This window comes from Ranitomeya imitator, chromosome 2 (genome assembly GCF_032444005.1).
Source record: "Ranitomeya imitator isolate aRanImi1 chromosome 2, aRanImi1.pri, whole genome shotgun sequence".
Taxonomy (NCBI): domain Eukaryota; kingdom Metazoa; phylum Chordata; class Amphibia; order Anura; family Dendrobatidae; genus Ranitomeya; species Ranitomeya imitator.
Genome location: NC_091283.1, coordinates 168,026,272 through 168,047,700, shown reverse-complemented (window position 1 = coordinate 168,047,700; position 21,429 = coordinate 168,026,272). Strand labels below are relative to the sequence as shown.

Here is a 21,429-nt window from a genome sequence, read left to right as displayed (position 1 = left end):
CCTTTAATCTCCCCGCATGGGGTGAAATAGGTAACTTCAGCCGTCAGGTACTCTTAGAGATCCCCATGATTAAAAAGAAAAAAAGATTTTCTGACCAACGGGGTTGTTCCCGGCAACCAATGACCCATGGATGAGTGTCACTAGGCTCCCTGAGTCCAAGAGTGCCTACGTCTGGTACCAGTTTATGTGTACCTGGCACAGATGGGGTTTACTTCGTTTAGCGTCTATGTTCAGACAGTCTGGGCATACATTGACATCCAGCAAGTAAACCCGCAGTCCATGAGTTCAGCAGTCAGGGGGCAGTTGGCAGCCACATGTCCTGGTCCTTGGCACTGTCAGCACCTGATAGTGGTGGCACTGCTAGTCCATAAAACTGGTTTAGGGTCTGGTCTCCTGCCACCATCACTCTAGGGTACCCCCTCAGTATGAGCTGGTTCTGACTGACTGTAGCAGAGGGTCATATCCCTTTCCCAGGCTCCTAGATTTGCAGGGGCCGGCGTAATAGCCGCAGTGGGGCAGAGTCCGTATGAAGTCCTAGCTGGCCGTATGATGCTCGATTAGGCTAACAACCCTGTCTACGGGTATGATTCTCGCTTGGGACGCGAGAGGTAACGGGATCGATACCCGCATTATCCACCATATGTAATGCAGCAGTGTCCACTGTGTGTGTGGTAAAGAGGCAGTGGCCCAGGTTAGTTCAGCTTAAAAATCTTTATTTGGCAACTCACAACAAAAGGCAAATGTTTTCCTCCGGATCGCAACTAGATCGTCCATAACAGACAGTAACACTCCACTGAAATTGGCGACTACACCACCGAATCTCTTGTGGGTGCGTCAGCGACATAGTTTCTTTGGCAATGGCCTGTGTTTAGTCTCACACAGACCTGTACTGCAGAGAGAGCCTGCTCTCAAGCTTGCAAATCAGACACACCCAAAATTAAAATTAAAAGTAATGAAAGCAATGTGGAAGGAAAAAAATGAAAATTTTATTTTGACTCTAAAAACATAGAATGTTAGAGTTGGAAGGGACCAAATTGAGGAATTTATCTTGGGGTGTAGTGAAAATTTTTAACCTTCAGGTGATTCACATAATTGCATAACATTAGGCTGAGTAAATTGAGAATTACCATTTTTTCTACTAAAATGTTGCTTTAGCCCAAAGTTTTTATTTTCTAAAAAGAAAATGAAAAGTGTAATTTCTCCTGAGTGAAGCACTACATGGGGCAAGTGTCTGAATGGAGCATCATATGGGGCCATAACGTTTGTGCAGCACTATATGGGGCAAGTGTCTGTATGGAGCATCTTGTGGAGCCAAAACACTTGTGCAGCACTATATGGGGCAAGTGCCTGTATGGAGCATCTTGTGGGGCCATAACGTTTGTGCAGCACTATATGGGGCAAGTGCCTGTATGGAGCATCATATGGGGCCATAACGTTTGTGCAGCACTATATGGGGCAAGTGTCTGTATGGAGCATCTTGTGTAGCCAAAACACTTGTGCAGCACTATATGGGGCAAGTGTCTGTATGGAGCATCTTGTGGGGCCATAACGTTTGTGCAGCACTATATGGGGCAAGTGCCTGTATGGAGCATCATATGGGGCCATAACGTTTGTGCAGCACTATATGGGGAAAGTGTCTGTATGGAGCATCTTGTGGGGCCATAACGTTTGTGCAGCAATATAAGGGGCAAGTGTCTGTATGGAGCATCTTGTGGGGCCATAACGTTTGTGCAGCACTATATGGAGCAAGTGTCTATATGGAGCATCTTGTGGGGCCATAACGTTTGTGCAGCAATATAAGGGGCAAGTGTCTGTATGGAGCATCTTGTGGGGCCATAACGCTTGTGCAGCACTATATGGGGCAAGTGTCTGTACAGAGCATCTTGTGGGGCCATAACGTTTGTGCAGCACTATATGGGGCAAGTGTCTGTACGGAGCATCTTGTGGAGCCATAACGTTTGTGCAGCACTATATGGGGCAAGTGCCTGTATGGAGCATCTTGTGGGGCCATAACGTTTGTGCAGCACTATATGGGGCAAGTGTCTGTACGGAGCATCTTGTGGAGCCATAACGTTTGTGCAGCACTATATGGGGCAAGTGCCTGTATGGAGCATCTTGTGGGGCCATAACGTTTGTGCAGCACTATATGGGGCAAGTGTCTGGCGCATCTTATGGGGCCATAATCCTTTTTCTCATCTTTCAGGATACATCAGGGCTTAATTACAGCATTATAGAATGCTGTAGATAAGCTCCTGATGCCGGTGGGCTTAGCGCACCTTCGATTTTGGGGTGACAGGTTTCCTTTAATGATTTTAACTCCCTCCGGATTCGGACTGTCCTATCAGAACAATCTGCAACTCTATCCACTGGAATATTAAAGTCCCCTTATATGATTCTCTCACCCATGGCTACTTCAGATGTTTTCTGGAAAACATTACGGATTAATATCGAATATCTGCCTGCCGGGTCCGCATGCATATGGAGATTTTTAAAAGCAACCGTATTTTTGATCATTACACAAACTCCTACTTTTTTTTACTCGTATTGTTAGCAAAGAATGTATGAAGGAATTGTGGATGATGTATCCTGCAATTATCAGCCTCCAACAAATGCGTCTCCTGTAGACAGATCATTTAAGCCCATGGCCTCCGCACTTCCCTCCATAACATAGATCTTTTCACTGGGAAATTCAGTCCCCTTACATTCAGGGATAAAATTTGGATACTCATAAACTAATAACACCTCCTCACAAAAAGGGTGAAATAAATTAAATATCCAAAACCAATATGGTAAAAATAACCGGGTCTTGAAGGTGGGGGAGTGGGGAATGTTAATTGTACTTCTGATGAATAGGCAAATAAAACTACCCTTTTATGTGCAGACTATTATGTCCTTGAGCCCACTCCAATAATTGCACTATGCGGATTTTTCTGTATTGTCTTGATGTTTCGTGTTTCCCCTTTTTTAAATATGTATTTTAATAATTATTTAATAAAAATTTATATTTTTACCATATTGGTTTTGGATATTTAATTTATTTCACCCTTTTTGTGAGGAGGTATTATTAGTTACTATGGGTGATATTTGACTTGTTGCTATATGATTTATTGTAGTAGTTACTCATAAACTAACACAAAATTTGCCTATTCATCAGAAGTACAATTAACATTCCCCACTCCCCCACCTTCAAGACCCGGTTATGTGTACACAAGCCTACCCGACATATGCAATGCTGTGTGGAGATATCAAGTATACAAGTACCAAAGTATAGATCATACAAAAAAGCAGCAAAGATGAACAAACAATAAAAACAATAACAAAAAATATGATCCAAGAATCAGGATGCAAAGTTTCAGATGCAGCCAATAAACATCAGTTATAATCCGCAGACACAATAGCTGCATGGGGCAAGTGAGCTCTTCCAACTCCACTTTCTCTCAGTGAAGTTGCTCACAGTCCTGGATCACAAAGATAGTAGCCCTCCACAAGGCTCCAGAGAAACGGACCATGTCCCTTCCTCCATGTCTGGCCAGAAACCACTCCCGGGCAATCTTTTTCCCTTGTGACTGCTGCTTAGGAACAAAGTTAAAAACTGGTTAGTTTATCCTCCACTTGTTTAGGGGAGTGACAAACCACCATCCGCCCATCATGGGAAATCATCAACTTTACTGGGTTAAACCCTTATTTATATCTTGTACCGACATCCCGAAGGGCTTTACACACGTGTGCAAACTCTCTCCTTTAGCCAAAGTCACAGAAGAAAAGCCTCTGCAGCTCCTCAGGCAACACTGGACTCCTCATCTTTTGCATGAATATATCCTTGGTGGTGAAAAAGTGCAGTCTTGCCAATGTATCTTCAGGGAGATCCTGATCCACATGTCTCGGCTTAGGTGTTCTCTGAACTGTCTACCATCAAATCTCTGGTGGATAATTCAGGAAGAACAGCCTGAAGATATTTTTGCAGAAAGGCAGGTAACTCTTTATCAGTGACCCCCTCTGGTATACCCCTTATATGGATGTTATTCCTACGGGATCTTCAAGGTCATACACTTTATCACTGACCCATGACAGTGCCTCTATGAGCACCCCATTTTCATCTACCAGCGCATTAAACAATGAAGTGTATTCAGCCATTTTATTTTCCATATGGCTGGTGCACTCTCCCCCTTCATTTCCTGTAGCATAATATGCATATCTTCCTTCAGGGAGGGACTTAGGGAAGTGAGAAGTCCCTGCATCTCTTCTCTTGTTGGCGGGCCAGCACATTGCGGACTATCTCCCGCAGCACAAGCACCTACCCCAGTGCCCGGTGAGGAGCGCGAGGACCCCGATGGAGACGCCGACGCCATTTTACATGCAGCCCCCACGGACTTTTCCTTGGCAAAGAAGTCGGACAGTCTTGGCGGGGACCCGTGCTTCTGGGCTTGGCCACGTGTCATCATGTGCCCCAGGAAGTATGGAAGCTGATGCCACTTATGTGGAGGAGCAGGAAGGTCTGTAAAGGCCGATTTGAGCTGGCTTAGGTCCAGTGTCTCAGGAGCTCTTCAGCTATGCAGATTCCACGTTGAGCTTGCAGGCCAAGCCCCTGGGGGTTCAAAGTGCTCACCATACATCTACATAAGTTCCCCGATGGGTCTAGCTTCCAAAACAGTGTAACTTGTGGGTTATTTTCACTGTTTAAGCACATCATGGGCTCCCAAATACTGCATGGCATCCACTAATTGTTCAAGCAAATTTTGCATTCAAAAAGTCAAATGGCGCTCTTTTCTTTCACAGCGCCAAAATCGCGGTTTTCCCCCATATATGAGGTATAGGCATGCTCAGGATAATTTAAACAACAAATTTTGGGGTCCATTTTTTCCTGTTACACTTGTGAAAATAAAAAAAAATTGGGGTCTAATGTAAAAAATGTTTTGAAAAATAGTTAAAATGTTCACTTTTTTAATCCCATTCCAATAATTCCTATGAAGTACCTGAAGGTTAATAAACTTCTTGAATGTGGTTTTGAGCAGTTTTGGGTATCTTCAGTCAATATAGACCCCTCAAAGTCACTTCAAATGTGAGGTGGTCCCTAAACAAAATGGTTTTGCACATTTTGTTGGAAAAATTAGAAACTCTCTGACTTATGGGCATAAAAATAAAAAGTTTAAAAATTGCTAAATTTTTCACCAAATTTCCATTTTTCCACAAGCCATATGGAAGAAATGCTACCACTATCATGAAGTACAATATATCACGAAAAAACAGTCTCAAAATCAGTGGGATCCGTTGAAGCATTCTAGAGCTATAACCTCGTAAAGTGACAGTGGTCGGAATTGTAAAAAAATTGGCCTGGCCATTAACATTTGAGGGTGTAATGTGGAAAACTTCAAGGTGTACGAATACTTTTTCAAGCACTGTATATTATTTATTATTATAGCGCCATTTATTCCATGGCGCTTTACATGTGAAAAAGGGTATATATATATACAGTGGGGCAAAAAAGTATTTAGTCAGTCAGCAATAGTGCAAGTTCCACCACTTAAAAAGATGAGAGGCGTCTGTAATTTACATCATAGGTAGACCTCAACTATGGGAGACAAACTGAGAAAAAAAAATCCAGAAAATCACATTGTCTGTTTTTTTTTAACATTTTATTTGCATATTATGGTGGAAAATAAGTATTTGGTCAGAAACAAAATTTCATCTCAATACTTTGTAATATATCCTTTGTTGGCAATGACAGAAGTCAAACGTTTTCTGTAAGTCTTCACAAGGTTGCCACACACTGTTGTTGGTATGTTGGCCCATTCCTCCATGCAGATCTCCTCTAGAGCAGTGATGTTTTTGGCTTTTCGCTTGGCAACACGGACTTTCAACTCCCTCCAAAGGTTTTCTATAGGGTTGAGATCTGGAGACTGGCTAGGCCACTCCAGGACCTTGAAATGCTTCTTACAAAGCCACTCCTTCGTTGCCCTGGCGGTGTGCTTTGGATCATTGTCATGTTGAAAGACCCAGCCACGTTTCATCTTCAATGCCCTTGCTGATGGAAGGAGGTTTGCACTCAAAATCTCACGATACATGGCCCCATTCATTCTTTCATGTACCCGGATCAGTCGTCCTGGCCCCTTTGCAGAGAAACAGCCCCAAAGCATGATGTTTCCACCACCATGCTTTACAGTAGGTATGGTGTTTGATGGATGCAACTCAGTATTCTTTTTCCTCCAAACACGACAAGTTGTGTTTCTACCAAACAGTTCCAGTTTGGTTTCATCAGACCATAGGACATTCTCACAAAACTCCTCTGGATCATCCAAATGCTCTCTAGCAAACTTCAGACGGGCCCGGACATGTACTGGCTTAAGCAGTGGGACACATCTGGCACTGCAGGATCTGAGTCCATGGTGGCGTAGTGTGTTACTTATGGTAGGCCTTGTTACATTGGTCCCAGCTCTCTGCAGTTCATTCACTAGGTCCCCCCGCGTGGTTCTGGGATTTTTGCTCACCGTTCTTGTGATCATTCTGACCCCACGGGGTGGGATTTTGGTGGAGCCCCAGATCGAGGGAGATTATCAGTGGTCTTGTATGTCTTCCATTTTCTAATTATTGCTCCCACTGTTGATTTCTTCACTCCAAGCTGGTTGGCTATTGCAGATTCAGTCTTCCCAGCCTGGTGCAGGGCTACAATTTTGTTTCTGGTGTCCTTTGACAGCTCTTTGGTCTTCACCATAGTGGAGTTTGGAGTCAGACTGTTTGAGGGTGTGCACAGTTGTCTTTTCATACTGATAACTAGTTTAAACAGGTGCCATTACTACAGGTAATGAGTGGAGGAAAGAGGAGACTCTTAAAGAAGAAGTTACAGGTCTGTGAGAGCCAGAAATCTTGATTGTTTGTTTCTGACCAAATACTTATTTTCCACCATAATATGCAAAAAAAAATGATAAAAAAAACAGACAATGTGATTTTCTGGATTTTTTTTTCTCAGTTTGTCTCCCATAGTTGAGGTCTACCTATGATGTAAATTACAGACGCCTCTCATCTTTTTAAGTGGTGGAACTTGCACTATTGCTGACTGACTAAATACTTTTTTGCCCCACTGTATATATATATATATATATATATATATTATAAAAACAAGTACAATAATCTTAAACAATACAAGTCACAACTGGTACATAAGGAGAGAAGACCCTGCCCGCGAGGGCTCACAATCTACAAGGGATGGGTGAGGATACAGTAGGTGAGGGTAGAGCTTGTCGGGCAGAAGTTTGGTGGTTACTGCAGGTTGTAGCTTGTCGGAAGAGGTGGGTCTTCCGGTTTCTTTTGAAGGTTTCCACGGTAGGCGAAAGTCTGATATGTTGTGGTAGAGAGTTCCAGAGTAGGGGGGGGGATAGGCAGGGGAAATCTTGTATGTGATTGTGGGAAGAGGAGATAAGAGGGGAGTAGAGAAGGAGATCTTGTGAGGATCGGAAGTTTCGTGTAGGTAAGTACCGGGAGACGAGGTCACAGATGTATGGAGGAGACAGGTTGTGGATGGCTTTGTATGTCATGGTTTTTTAACTGGAGTCTCTGGGAAATGAGGAGCCAGTGAAGGGATTGATACAAAGGAGAGGCTGTGGAATAGCGGGGGGGGGGGGGGGATGAGTGGATTAGTTGGGCAGCAGAGTTTAGAATAGATTGAAGGTGTGCAAGAGTGTTAGAGGGGAGGCCACAGAGCAGAAGGTTACAGTAGTCAAAACAGGAGATAAAGTGAACTCATCATGTGGTAATAACTCTGGAATGCTTCAACAAACCCCAGTGATTTTAAGATTGTTTTTTTCGTGGCACATTATACTTTATGTTAATGGTAAATTTAGGTTGATATGTTTTGTGCTTATTTATAAAAAAAGATCAGTAATTTGACAAAAATGTCAAAAATTAGACTGGTGAGTTTTGGGATGAAGTAGCATGGGATCAGGTCAAGTGCACAGGTGGTTAGATGTGAGCTTTAGTAGAGCGGAAAGTTGATCTTCTGTAATGGCAGAGAAGCTGGTTTTGGAGGAGGAGGGCTGAGTAGTTAGGAAGAGGGGTTGTGGGGATTGTAGGCCAAAGCTTTCTCTGATGTTATCAATCTTCTGCTTGAAGAATGAGGCAAAGTCTTCAGCTGAGATGAGTGAAGAGGAAGAAGGTACTGGGGGACAGAGGAGAGAATTGAAAGTGTTGAATAGTCATTTAGGGTTGTCAGACAGGGAGGAAATTAGAGATGAGAAGGTTTGTTTTGCTGCAGCGAGTATGGCCTTGAAAGTAGTGAGGGACTGTTTGAGTGAGATGAAGTGCTCATTGGAGTGGGATCTTTTCCATCTCCGCTCAGCAAGCCTGGAAGCCCACCTCAGTTCTTTGGTCAGGCTGGTGTGCCAGGGTAGTCTGTTGATTTTGCAAGCTTTGATATGTGTGAGGGGCAACCAATTCGAGCTACAGCTATTGTGGTGTTATATAAAGCGGCAGCAGCGTCCACATTGTGTAACTTAGGCTACTTTCACACTTCCGTCGGTACAGGCCCGTCGCAATGCATCGGGCCGACGTACCGACGGATGTTGTGAAATAACCACGACGTGGGCAGCGGGTGCAGTTTTTCAACGTATCCTGTTGTGAATTCTGTGGCAGAGTTCACTCCTGTGGTCACAAGTGGTACTTCGGCTGATTCTCTCTGGGATCTTCTGTTTGTGGAGGAAAGTGGTACTGCAGCTTCTGAGTTTCCTCCCTCAGGTGATCTGGTGAGCTCGTTAGCTTCTTCTCTACTTAACTCCACCTGATGCTTTGATCTATGCTTCCTGTCAATGTTTCAGTGTGGGACTTGTTTTTTTCCCTGGATCATTCCTGTGGCCTCCTGCTCTGCAAAGCTAAGTTTTGCTTATGTTATTTTGTTGCTATTTTTCTGTCCAGCTTGCTTTATTGTTTTTTCTCGCCTGCTGGAAGCTCTGAGACACAGAGGGACCACCTCCGTACCGTTAGTCGGTGCGGAGGGTCTTTTTGTCCCCTCTGCGTGTTTTTTTATAGGTTTTTGTGCTGACCGCAAAGTTATCTTCCCTATCCTCGTTCTGTTCAGCTAGTCGGGCCTCACTTTGCTAAATCTGTTTCATCTCTATGTTTGTGTTTTCATCTTACTCACAGTCATTATATGTGGGGGGCTGCCTTTTCCTTTGGGGAATTTCTCTGAGGCAAGGTAGGCTTATTTTTCTATCTTCAGGATTAGCTAGTTTCTCAGGCTGTGACGAGGCGCCTAGGTTCTGGTCAGGAGCGCTCCACGGCTACCTTTAGTGTGGTTTGATAGGCTTAGGGATTGCGGTCTGCGGAGTTCCCACGTCTCAGAGCTCGTTCTATTATTTTGGGTTATTGTCAGTTCACTGTATGTGCTCTGACCTCCATGTCCATTGTGATTCTGAATTGCCTTTCATAACAGTATCCGCTGCCCATTCTGCAGTCCGGGGAGGGGGCGGAGTTTTGGCCACGCATGCACGGTCGAAAATGGCGGACGCGATACACAAAAAAATGTTACATGGAACTTTTTTTTTGTGCCGACGGTCCGCCAAAACACGAAGCATCCGTCGCACGACGGATGCGACTTGTGGCAATCCGTCGTGATCCGTCGCTAATACAACTGTATGGGAAAAAAAACACACCCTGCAAGCACATTTGCAGGATCCGTTTTTTTCCCAAACCGACGGATTGCGACGGAGCTCTAAAGACGGAAGTGTGAAAGTAGCCTAACATGTTTGTAAGAGGGAGAAGGGATTCAGAGAGTGAGTGTGGATCGAGGGGGTAAAGATTTCTGCAAGGGTGTGCAAGTTTGTGGAGTGGGCACTGTGGACCTGGAGAGGAAAGGGAAGAGATTGTAAGTAGGTTGTGGTCAGAAAGAGGGAGTGGCGAGTTAGGGAGGTTAGATAGGGAGCAGATGTGGGTGAAGATGAGGTCCAGTGTGTGGCCATTGTTGTGAGGGGCTGCAGAAGACTACTGAGCGAGGCTGAAGGAGGAAGTGAGATAGAAATTTAGTGACAGCTGAGAGGGAAGTGTTAATGGGGATGTTGAAGTCACGCATGATGATAGTGGGAATGTTGGAGGAGAGGAAATGAAGTAGTCAGGTGGTGAAGTGGTTGAAAAAGTTGGTGGCTTGCCCTGGGGGGCGGTAAATGACAGCCAGCTGGAGAGGGAGTAGATGTGCACACAGAGCACTTCAAAGGAAGGGAGGGTAACAGAGGGTGGCAGTGGGATTCAGGTGAAGGAACAGTTACCTGGCAGGATAAAACCAACTCCTCCAACATGCTTGTTGCTGGGGCGGGTGTGTGGGAAAGGTGGAATCCACCATACGTTCAGCTGGAGAGGCTGTTTCAGAGGGGGTGCGCGCCAGGTTTCAATGATGACGAGGAAGTAAAGTTTGTTAGTAATAAAAAGATCATGGATTGTTCGATAGGGTAGCGTGGGATTACCTATACGATCTGATTTCATTCAGAGAGTTTGGCCCGTGGTTTTGTGAAGCTGTCAAATCAATTTATAGACAGCCATTGTCTAGGATGTCTGTGAATAATGTATTATCTAGGCCCTTTGAGATCCAGCGGGGGACACGTCAGCTTTGCCCTTTGTCTCCACTCTTATTTAACATAGCATTAGATCCTTTCCTGAGGACACTGCAAAACGAGGCAACATTTGAGGGGGTGAGGGTGGGAGCTACATCCATAAAGATCTCAGCTTTTGCTGATGATGTTCTTTTATTCATTGCCAACCCAGCGCAGGCAATCCCGGCCATTATGAATATTTTAAAGAGATTTGGCAAATGCTCTGGATTCAAGGTTAACTATAGTAAATCTGAGGCCTTGGCGGTCTTCAGGTCTGGGAGGCTGGGTGATCCTTCGTTCCCATTTCACTGGTGCCAGAAATCTATCAAATACCTGGGGATACGGCTGCCTGCGGATCGATCCATTCTATATAGAGCCAACTATAAACCACTAATCTCCTCCATAATTAACCTTCTCCATTCGTGGAAACATTTCACACTGTCATTTTCTGGGAGATGCCATTTAGTTAAAATGATAGTATTTCCTAAATTGCTATATGCTTTTCAAACGTTGCCCCTTCTCTTGTCTCGATCAGACCTGGGCATGTTGAACTCAAACTTTCATAAATTTATTTGGGGGGTTGGAGGTAGAACACGCATAAGTCTTGCAAGGTTGCAGGCGACGAGGTTGGAGGGCGGAGTTAATTTCCCTGACTTGGGAAGATATAACTTAGCGGCTAATTTTAGATATGCCATTGACTGGATCAGGGGTATCTCCCACTTTGCAAATGTCGACCTGGAACAACAATTCTACCCACGTATCTCGTTGCCGGCTTTATTACACTTGAACGGGGAGGACCTTCCAATGGGAATACAGGAACACCCGTCGCTATGGCAAACGTTGCTAACCTGGCGACACTGTAGAAAGATTTGTAAACTAAAGACCGATCTATCACCTTATCAACCTTTTCTGGGAAATCCTGGGTTCTTGAGGGGCTCTGCACTATCTTTTTATAAACTTTTAGCTTCCCAGGGCTGTGGGCAGGTAATCGATCTCTTGGATCTTAACTTCTCGATATTATCCTTTGAAATGGCGTCACAACGCTTCCCACTATTTAGTAAGAGACCATTCTTATTTCTCCAGGAAAAAAGGGGAGGACTAACCTGGATGGGTTTATTAGAAATGTAAAATCCCAACCGGCTTCTATAAGCAACATTTACTCAATAATACGTAGAAAGTGCGTGGGGGAAGGGAAAACCACGGGAGTGGCGAGGTGGTTGAGGGACCTCCCATGCCTGGAGGTGGGAGACCTTTTTGAGGCTACCACGGCACAAAGGAAAATTCTGCCATACAGCAGCTACAGCGACATGGCACTCTTAATACTACACGGAGCCTACATTACACCCTACCTGCAATCTAGGATGTCCCCCTCCACCGTTTATCTGTGTTCTAAATGCAAATCTCGCAACACCGACATATACCATCACTTATGGAGCTGCCCGAAAATTCGGGGGTTGTGGGGTGAGGTACATGACGAATTGCAGAGAATATGCGAAGTTAACTTCACGCTTACTTCACAATGGGCTATTTTTAATATTCTAGACGAAGCATCTCACAAAATGCCCAGACACATTAAAGCAACACTTATGATATGGGCTTCGGCGACCAGGAAAAGCATTTTGCACCAGTGGTTAAGTCCAATAGTCCCATCGCTCTCTTTCATCCGCACCAAAATCCAGTTCATATTCAGAATGGAGTGGTTGGACGCACTGACTAACAGAGAGAAGCAATCGGGTAGATTTTTATCCACGTGGGCCACTTTTATTCCGTCTCTCCCTCTAGAGACTAGGGAGAAGTTGAGAGCACATTTTGAAAATACCCAATGGTATCTACTACAGCGGATAGGTGGCAACTCACCAATTCCATAATACACCTCTTTGGTTACGCGCACGCAGAGTATGGGGGTTTTTCTTTTTGTTCATGTATGGGGGTGGGATTTGGGGATACAGTCTCACTTTATTATTGTTACGTCCATTGTGTTATCTCTAATGGAAATGTTTGGTTTGTATTTAACTACAAAACTTTAATAAACAGATTTACAAAAAAAAAAAAAAAAGATCATGGATGTAGGAAAGTTTGTTGCAGAAAGAACAAGCATTCCATAGAGCTGCCGTTTGTAAGACTTGGGAAGCGGTGGCTGGGTGAATGGGTATAAGGTTAGAGAGGTTACGGAAAGTTGTGAAAGAATGTGGATGGGAGGTAGAAATGTCTGTGGGGATGTGGTGAGGAGGTCCAGGATTTCGGGAGATATTGCCGGCAGTGAGGAGGAGCAGAGAAAGTGATAGCAGATGCGAGCAGGAAAGGGCATGAGGGGGCTGTGCGTTTTCAGACCGAGGACTGTATGTTGAGGAAAAGTTCTGAGGAGGAGGTGAGATGGATGAGGAGGATGGAGGGAGAGATGACCAGTTCATTACTAGGTGTAGAGGGGTGGAAGGTGTCGGTGGTGCAGCATATGGGACCCTGCTCATGTCTCCTATGTAAATGTATAACACTCTGATTACAGATAAATATACAGACTGGTGTAACTTTGTCATTCACAAATCAGTTTTATTACCACAATTCTCACATCCGCAGACTTTGGCAACCACAGTAGTTCAGCTACTCCTGTCGCCGAGTAATGATCACTGGATAAAGCAGAGCTGCGGCGTTGTGTGTCTGGTGAAAGACAATCCCAAGCGTTCCTATTTTATCCGGATCTATGACATCATGGTATGTATCACACAGTCGCACCCGATATGGCCGCTCCTACAACTGTGACAAGATATGCAGAGAGATACCGTAATCCAAGTACCTGAAACGGCTCCATAAACTGGATGATTTGCTGTTCACAAACTTGTGGATTTTCTCCAAAACATAAGGCTATGTTCACACTAGGCGTTTTTTTAATGCAAATTTCCAGCTGCGTTTTACAGTACCAGCAATGCCTATGAGATTTCAGAAATCTCATGCACACTGCTTGTTTTTTCGTCATCGGGATTTTTTGCTTGGCATGTTTTGTTTTTTTTGCACAATAGAGCATGTCAATTCTTTCAGTGTTTTTCACCCACTGAAATGAAAGAGTAGTGAAAAATGCTGAAAAAACGTAGGTATCAGGTTTTGCTGCGTTTTTTGTGCCAAAACTTGATTCTGTAAAATAGGACTTTTTTTCCCCAACACTAAACTTTATCAGCATGTACAAGAGACAAATCTAGCATGCCAAAACTGCAACAAAATACACGCTTTTTTCTGCAGCTTTTCCTGCCTAGAGATCAGGTTTTGCTGCAGAAAAAAAAAACACTGAAAAAAATGCCTAGTGTGAACTTACCCTAAATAAGATTTATATATAAATTCAGGAAGACAGGACATAGGAGAGGCTCACCATACTATGCCTTTATGCTGAGCTGTTCATTTACAGTGGTCAATGTGAACACACAGAGCTGCAGTGTAAAGCACAGGGAAATACAAATGAGAGTTTAATCAGGCCCCTGTACATAAAGCAGCTAAGCTGGAGCTGCACTACTGAGGCGAAGCGAGAAAGCGGCAAACACTGAAGAATACAAAATACGGGCTAGCATCCCCAGACAGATATGAGACAGCAGGAATATCCCGTGTATGGCGGCTTTAGGGTTTAGCCTGAACTTGTGTCGCTTCTTTATTTTGCAGGAAGAAAAGCTGATTTGGGAGCAGGAGCTTTTCCAGCAGCTCATGTATCTCACTCCCTGTCCATATTTCCACACCTTCCCCTCAGATGTAAGTCTACTCACTCGGTCCATGAGGACTGCGTGTCATATCCATACAGTCACTGCTGTGGTTCGGGTATAAATAATCTCTGCAAGTAACACAACTATGTCCATGCTCCTTCTCTACTCACATATACAGCTGCATTCACAATGCTTCTGTTCGCCATCTGGAATGGCACTTTGAGAACATGGAAGCAATTTTATACAATGCACCAAATTGTACATTGTACAAGGCAAGCATTACAGCTCAGCTGTGTCCAGACAATAGGAATGAGAGCAAAATATGAATGCAGCTCTGGAGGTCCATCATGCAGGTACAAGTCACATATTGTGTTATACCCAGTAGAGGCCTGAAGGCGCAGAGCATTACACAGGGACACTCAGGGTATGTGCACACGCTGCGGATTTTGCTGTGGATCCGCAGCGGTTTCCCATGCCTTTACAGTATAAGGTAAACCTATGGGAAACTAAATCCGCAGTGCACATGCTGCGGAAAAAAAACGCGCAGAAACGCAGCGGTTTACATTCCGCAGCATGTCAATTCTTTGTGAGGATTCCGCTGCGGGTTTACACCTGCTCCAATAGAAAACTGCAGGTGTAAACCCGCAGCGGAATCCGCAATAGAAACGGCGATAAATCCGCAGGAAAAACCGCAGCCCTCAAAGATACGTGTGCACATACCCTCACTTTGTTACCATTTAAAGGGAATGTGTGGTCAGAAAATGACTAATGGTTTAAATCAAGTTTTTACGATACACAAATAATAATAATAATAATAATAATAAATAACAATCTTTATTTTTATATAGCGCTAATATATTCCGCATTTTTTTACATTATCATCGCTGTCCCCAATGGGACTCACATTCTAAATTCCCTATCAGTATGTCTTTGGAATGTGGGAGGAAACCGGAGAACCCGGAGGAAACCCACGCAAACACGGAGAACATACAAACTCTTTGCAGATGTTGTCCTTGGTGGGGTTTGAACCCAGGACTCCAGCGCTGCAAGGCTGCTGTGCTAACCACTGCGCCACTGTGCTGCCCCAAATATATTTTTAAGACTTTTCTCTGTCAATTTTCAATATCACCAGCAAAAAATTTCCACACTGTCCACTAAGTTCAATAATAATCTCAAACTTCTGCACAGATGACTTTTAAGCAGTCTCATTAGCATCACAGATATAATTACAAAGGTAACACCTCTATATACAGTATATAACACAGTATCCACCATTCACAATAGGTGATGTCACCGCTCACCTCCTCCTGTATAATGACTGATAACACCTCTATATACAGTAGATAACACAGGAGGCACCATTCACAATAGGTGATGTCACAGCTCACCTCCTCCTCCTGTACAATGACTGATAACACCTCTATATACAGTAGATAACACAGGAGGCACCATTCACAATAGGTGATGTCACAGCTCACCTCGTCCTCCTGTACAATGACTGATAATACCTCTATATACAGTAGATAACACAGTATCCACCATTAACAATAGGTGATGTCACAGTTCACTTCCTCCCCCTGTACAATGATTGAAAACCCTTATATGCAGCTGATAACACAGGATATACCATTCGCAATAGCTAATGTCACAGCTCACCTCCTCCTCCTGTACAATGACTGATAACACCTCTACATAAAGTAGACAACACCTCTATATACAGTAGATAATAAAAAAGCCACCAGAGGGAGGAGGTGAGCTGTGACGTCACCTACTCTGAGAGGTGGATCCTGTGTTATCTACTGTATATAAAGATGTTAGTCCTTGTACAGGAGGGGGAGGAGGTGGGCTGTGAAAATGACTAATAAAACTACCTTACACAGTAAAAAAACACCAGATCCACCATGGGCAATAGAGGATATCACAGCCCACCTCCTCCCCCTCCCTGCACTATGACCCCTGTGCAGATCAAAGCATGGCCAGAAAACTCTCCTGTAGTGAAGAATGGGTCAAAGACATGTGATTCTTCTGTACAGAACAGGAAATAGGAGTTTAGTATTACACTTAGTGGTCAGTGTGAAAATTGCAAGAGGTTTGTTTTTTTTTAAATATGATCTGAATAACGAAAAGAATTATCAGAACATTTAAAAAAGAAATGTAACAGAAAAACAAAACACATTTAACTAATAAGTAATTTTCTGTTGCTTCATTCCCTTTAAATCCCTGCACTGCGCTCCTCCAGCTGTGCCCTGGGCATAAACAATGAGTTGGTCTAAAGTTTTTCCTTAAAGACCAATTCCAAACACTGACAAATAAGATATGTCCACAGACTAAGCAGCCATGCAGAGTCCCCTGACCCCCAACTACTTGTTACAGTGGGAGTCACTTCCTGTGACTGTCATAATTCTGTGTCCCCTTTAACAATCACTTCCAAAAGTGGAGCTTAGCTACGTGACAAATCCATGAATGTAACACTGTGCACTCTACCCCAAGGAATGCCAGGCTGGACTGAATTTTGCCAATGAAGAGGAAGCTGAAATATTTCGAGCTGTTGTTGAAGAAAAATTGCAAAAGAGACAACACAGACAAGGTATAAAGTGGAGATGAAACCTTTCTGATTCCTAGATGGCCCCAATGTATTGATGTATGAAGCTTGAAGAAATAAACTATGATTAAACGAAAATGTTATAGGGGCATCAAAGGGGGCAGGACTTCTATTGGCACAATAACAAATGGAAAGTCCTTAGGCTACTTTCACACTTCCGTCTTTATAAAGACGTTGCAATGCGTCGTTCTGTGCAAAAAACACATCCTGCAAAGTTGCCCGCAGGATGCATTTTTTGCACATAGAGATGTATTACCGACGCATCGCGACGTATAGACACATATTCCATACGTCGTTCACTGGATGCGTCGGTAATTGGCAGACCGTCGTCACAAAAAAACGTTCAATGTAACGTTTTTTTTGTGCGACGTGTCCGCCATTTCCGACCGCGCATGCGTGGCCGGAACTCCGCTCATCACAATGGGTAGCGGATGCGTTGTAAAACTGCATCCGCTGCCCACGTGCTAAATTTAGCACAACGTCCGTCGGACCGACGGTTTGCGACGGCCCCGTACCGACGGAAGTGTGAAAGTAGCCTTAAGCGCCAGCTGTAATGTAAAGAGTGCACAAACAGATCTAGTTATAGAAGGAATCGGTGGTAACCCATCATTAAACCCTATGATGCCCAAACGCCACCTTGGCACATGTAACATTCGCTAAGACAGAGTAGTAATGATAAGTCATACTATGGAGGCAGTGTTTGGCTGTAGATAACAGAAAAGAAAAGCCCCTATATTGTATCCCCCTCTTCACAGAGGAGCAGTAGCTGTATTTATGACGATTACGCCCCTGTTCCGATGTTTGTGCAGCTTACATTATCATGTCATCTTGTTTCAGACAAACGCCAAGGGCTCCCACATCCTCCGCCAGTGTCAGATGGTAGGTGGAATGCCACCCGAGATTGGGTGCCTGCAAGAGGATAACAACTAATTGCTTCTTCTACTATTTGCAGAAAGGAGAAACACCCTCCCCCTGCCCCCACCGCCAGGACAATTCTCCAATGGTAGGATAAAGGAGATGTGAATATCTGCATTATTGACCTCAGACTGGTATAGACTGGGGTGGAGGCCATAGATCCGCATGGGGTGGATATTTTACCCTTGTGCAATGCTGTAATACCTGCTAATCACTCTAGGTCCACCAAGTCCACAACCTCATTCACCGATCCAGCTCCCTGGATCAGTCAGTATCCAAAACCCAGATATCACGTTGGAAAGATACCGAGCCCTTCCTGTGCCCAGTGATAAATCCAAGAGCAAAAAGGGGAAGAAGAAATTCTCTAAGGCCGATATCGGAGCACCGAGTGGTTTCAAGTAAGAACAATGCATCATGAAGACTTAACGGGCCAGTACACGTGGTGTCTAAAACTTATTACTTAATGATACGGAAATACTGCCATTAATACAAGTTGGGGTGGCCTTTTGGTTTCTTGTGTCCCTCATTGACAGCATGGCTAGGGCCGTGTAACAGTCTCAGAATAGAGAAGGGGGCAATGGCGAATTTGATCGGGTCCCTGCTTATTGGCAAGCTATAGCGCTTGCCGAATAAGCTGCAGGGGGAACTCGGATACATGGAGCGCGCCGGCTGATGAGCTGTCCGGCGCAGCAGATGCATGTGTCACGGCTGTGTGACAGTCACACCACATGCATGGATTGCCTGTGTGCTGGGCTCTTCAGGCATGTGCTGTGACAGTGACACAGCCGCGACACATGCAGCTACAGTGCCGGACAGCTCATCAGCCGGCGCGCTCCATGTATCCAGGTTCCTTCTGCAGCGTATTTGGCAAGCGAGGAGGACCACCTCGGCAGGGCAAAACTTAGGTTCACACCGTTAGTGTTATAGTATGTGATGCATTACTTACTGGGGTCGTTTGGTTACATTGTACACAATATAATATCTGTTGCTTTATTACAGGCATGTCTCTCATGTTGGCTGGGATCCAAATAATGGATATGATGTACGTATGTCAGTACCTTTCACCTTTTTATATATTGCCTCCCTTCTCCCTCTATTGTACACAGAAAAGAGAGGTGAAAAAAGTTTTGAATGTTAGTGCCAATATGGCGTATGCTGCAACAAGCAAATTGTTGGCATAAAAGTGGCGCAAAGGTTTGGACAAATTCCTCTGCTCAGGATTAGTGAAAGGGAAGTTGTTCTGGACACTCACCTACTGCTACGTTCATGCAGATGCAGTTTGATATAACGTATCAGTGTAGGTAAGAGCCATCAGACTACAATCTGGGACAGTAAAGGATATTTTGTGGCCGTGCATAGAAGATTGCCTAAAATGATACATTAGAACAATTGCAGGAAAGCTACAGTTATGGGAAGTGTTTATGTTCACTAACAGCAAACAGAGATCTTGAAAATGGAGAGCAACCAAAAAGAAAGAAAATTATATTATGCAGCAGTTTTGATTGTGTCCCATTTAATGCAGGTTTCTGACCGTGTTTTCTGACAGTGCCCACCCCCTCTCTGGTCTCATGGTGTCCCCCTTCTATAATCTTACAACCAGGTAAATGCGTTGGATCCCGCACTGCTCAATTTTTTCAACAAGGCAGGGATAAGCGAAGCGCAACTGCAAGACGCAGAAACCTCAAAGTTGATCTACGACTTCATAGAGCAGCATGGAGGGGTGGAGGCTGTAAAGGAGGAAATGATGATGAGAGGTGAGGATCTGCCAGGGGAATGTCCATTATTTATGATCCGTTACATAATGCTGACCTATTCCACATAGAAAGGCTCTAATGTCCAATTGCAAATCTGGGAAGAATCAGGAAAACCTATAGAAAACTTGACAAAACCAAATCAGAAATCCCATAGGGCTATTATCTATTTGCTAACCACATTTTTTCTCTACAGATTCTGCCCCACCACCTCCTCCACCCTCCCGCTCTGTACCATCTCCAACCCGTCCACCACAGGGAAGAGGCAGAACTGGCCCCTTACCTCCTCCTCCAACCCGAGGCTCTGGTGCCCCTCCACCTCCTCCGCCATCTCGCAGTACTCCTGCTCCACCACCTCCTTCTGACTTCCACAGAGCTCCACCACCGCCACGGGGTGGCGCCCCACCGCTTCCACGAAGTGGAGGTCCACCTCCTCCACCTCCACCACCACCACCAGCTTCAGAACCGCATTTTCATGGAGGACCACCACCTCCTCCTCCCCCTCCAGTTACATCAGGAGGTCAAGGACCACAGACCTCGCCTGCTCCTGGTGGTCGCGGAGCCCTGCTGGACCAGATCAGACAAGGAATGAAACTGAACAAGGTGAGCGGTCATGAAACCACATACATTACAACCTCAAACACTGGGCGTGGCCATAATGCAACTGAAATGTACTCTATACATGGAGCACTACCATCCCCAATATGACCCAACTAGTGGACATGACCATAATTCTATCACACCATATACATAGAAAACTGAAACTCATAAGATCTAATAATTTACAAGGGATTATCAGACAAAATGATCTAAACTCACCTGCTCCATCCCCTGTAGGTCCTGTGCAGTCTGCTCCGATGGGGCAAGAATCGATGACACCCCATAATTCAGCCCATGTCTGGCTGTAGGAGTCAGAAGACTACAAAACAGGGGTTCATCGCTTCTTGTCCCACCATAGAAATTATATTAGTACAGGCGAGTACACATCATCTTATTAATTTTTTTTTATCCTTTCCTCACTTTTACATTTTTTTTTATATAGGACAACCCCTTCATTTTTTCATATTAAGGGAATGGATTTGATGATACCCAGATTAAAAAAAAAGTTTTTATTAATTTTGCTTTGCTTTTCAGGTGACAGAACCAGTGGACATGCCCACCTCTCCTCAGTCTAATGCAAGCTCCGAGGGGCTGGTTGGAGCTCTCATGCATGTAATGCAAAAGAGAAGCAAAGTGATCCATTCTTCAGGTATTTCTCACCATCCTAAAATCATGCGTCAGGTGTTTTATGTTCCGATGAAACCAATGTTTGAGTGGTATGCGGTTGTTATTACCCCCCAATAGCTTTTAATACTCACTGTGCCTTCTGTGTCTTTAGACGAAGAGGATGACGAAGGAGCGGAGGATGATGATGACGATGAGTGGGATGACTGAGTCGCCAATAGCACACAGGATCCTTTTTCCAGCTCTTTATGTTGCTATAAATGTACTTCTTCTGCTAGGAAAGTACTCTACACTTCATAAATCTTACTGGAACAGATAAAAGACGTTTGTTAATGACAGAAATAATAATTTATGTGCACAATACAAGTAGATATCATTATGAGAATTGTCAAACAGCAAGAAAACAATTAAAAAAATGATATTTTCACTGCAATATTCATGCTGATTGACTAGATATTATCGCTATGATAGAATCATAAACCCAATGTTTATTTTCGTTGCTGCATGCCATCATAGTTTTTCCTCCAGGACAATTCCTGCAGCGTGAGTGGAACTGTTCTGCAGTTAATTTTTAAGATCGGTGGGGGTCCAAGGTTTCGGATCCCCAATGATAATTACGGTAAGTGATGGCATATAACTTCACCTTTAAGAAGAGCATCATCAACAATACAGATTAAGTTAGGCAGAAT

At 44.2% G+C, this 21,429-nt stretch overlaps 1 protein-coding gene across 1 annotated transcript in view; it reads left to right on the top strand.

Moving 5' to 3' along the window:
• Positions 1–21,173, top strand: part of WAS (WASP actin nucleation promoting factor) — a 32,219-nt gene extending 11,046 nt beyond the window's left edge. Inside the window, exons 2-12 of the mRNA XM_069747873.1 lie at positions 13,143–13,277; positions 14,211–14,297; positions 16,739–16,835; positions 17,688–17,729; positions 17,803–17,853; positions 17,986–18,163; positions 18,765–18,807; positions 19,366–19,519; positions 19,713–20,119; positions 20,651–20,765; positions 20,895–21,173. Coding sequence (XP_069603974.1) covers positions 13,143–13,277; positions 14,211–14,297; positions 16,739–16,835; positions 17,688–17,729; positions 17,803–17,853; positions 17,986–18,163; positions 18,765–18,807; positions 19,366–19,519; positions 19,713–20,119; positions 20,651–20,765; positions 20,895–20,950 — 1,365 coding nt within the window. The 3' untranslated portion in view covers positions 20,951–21,173. The remainder of the gene's footprint in view (positions 1–13,142; positions 13,278–14,210; positions 14,298–16,738; positions 16,836–17,687; positions 17,730–17,802; positions 17,854–17,985; positions 18,164–18,764; positions 18,808–19,365; positions 19,520–19,712; positions 20,120–20,650; positions 20,766–20,894) is intronic.
• Positions 21,174–21,429: the final 256 nt, after the last annotated feature.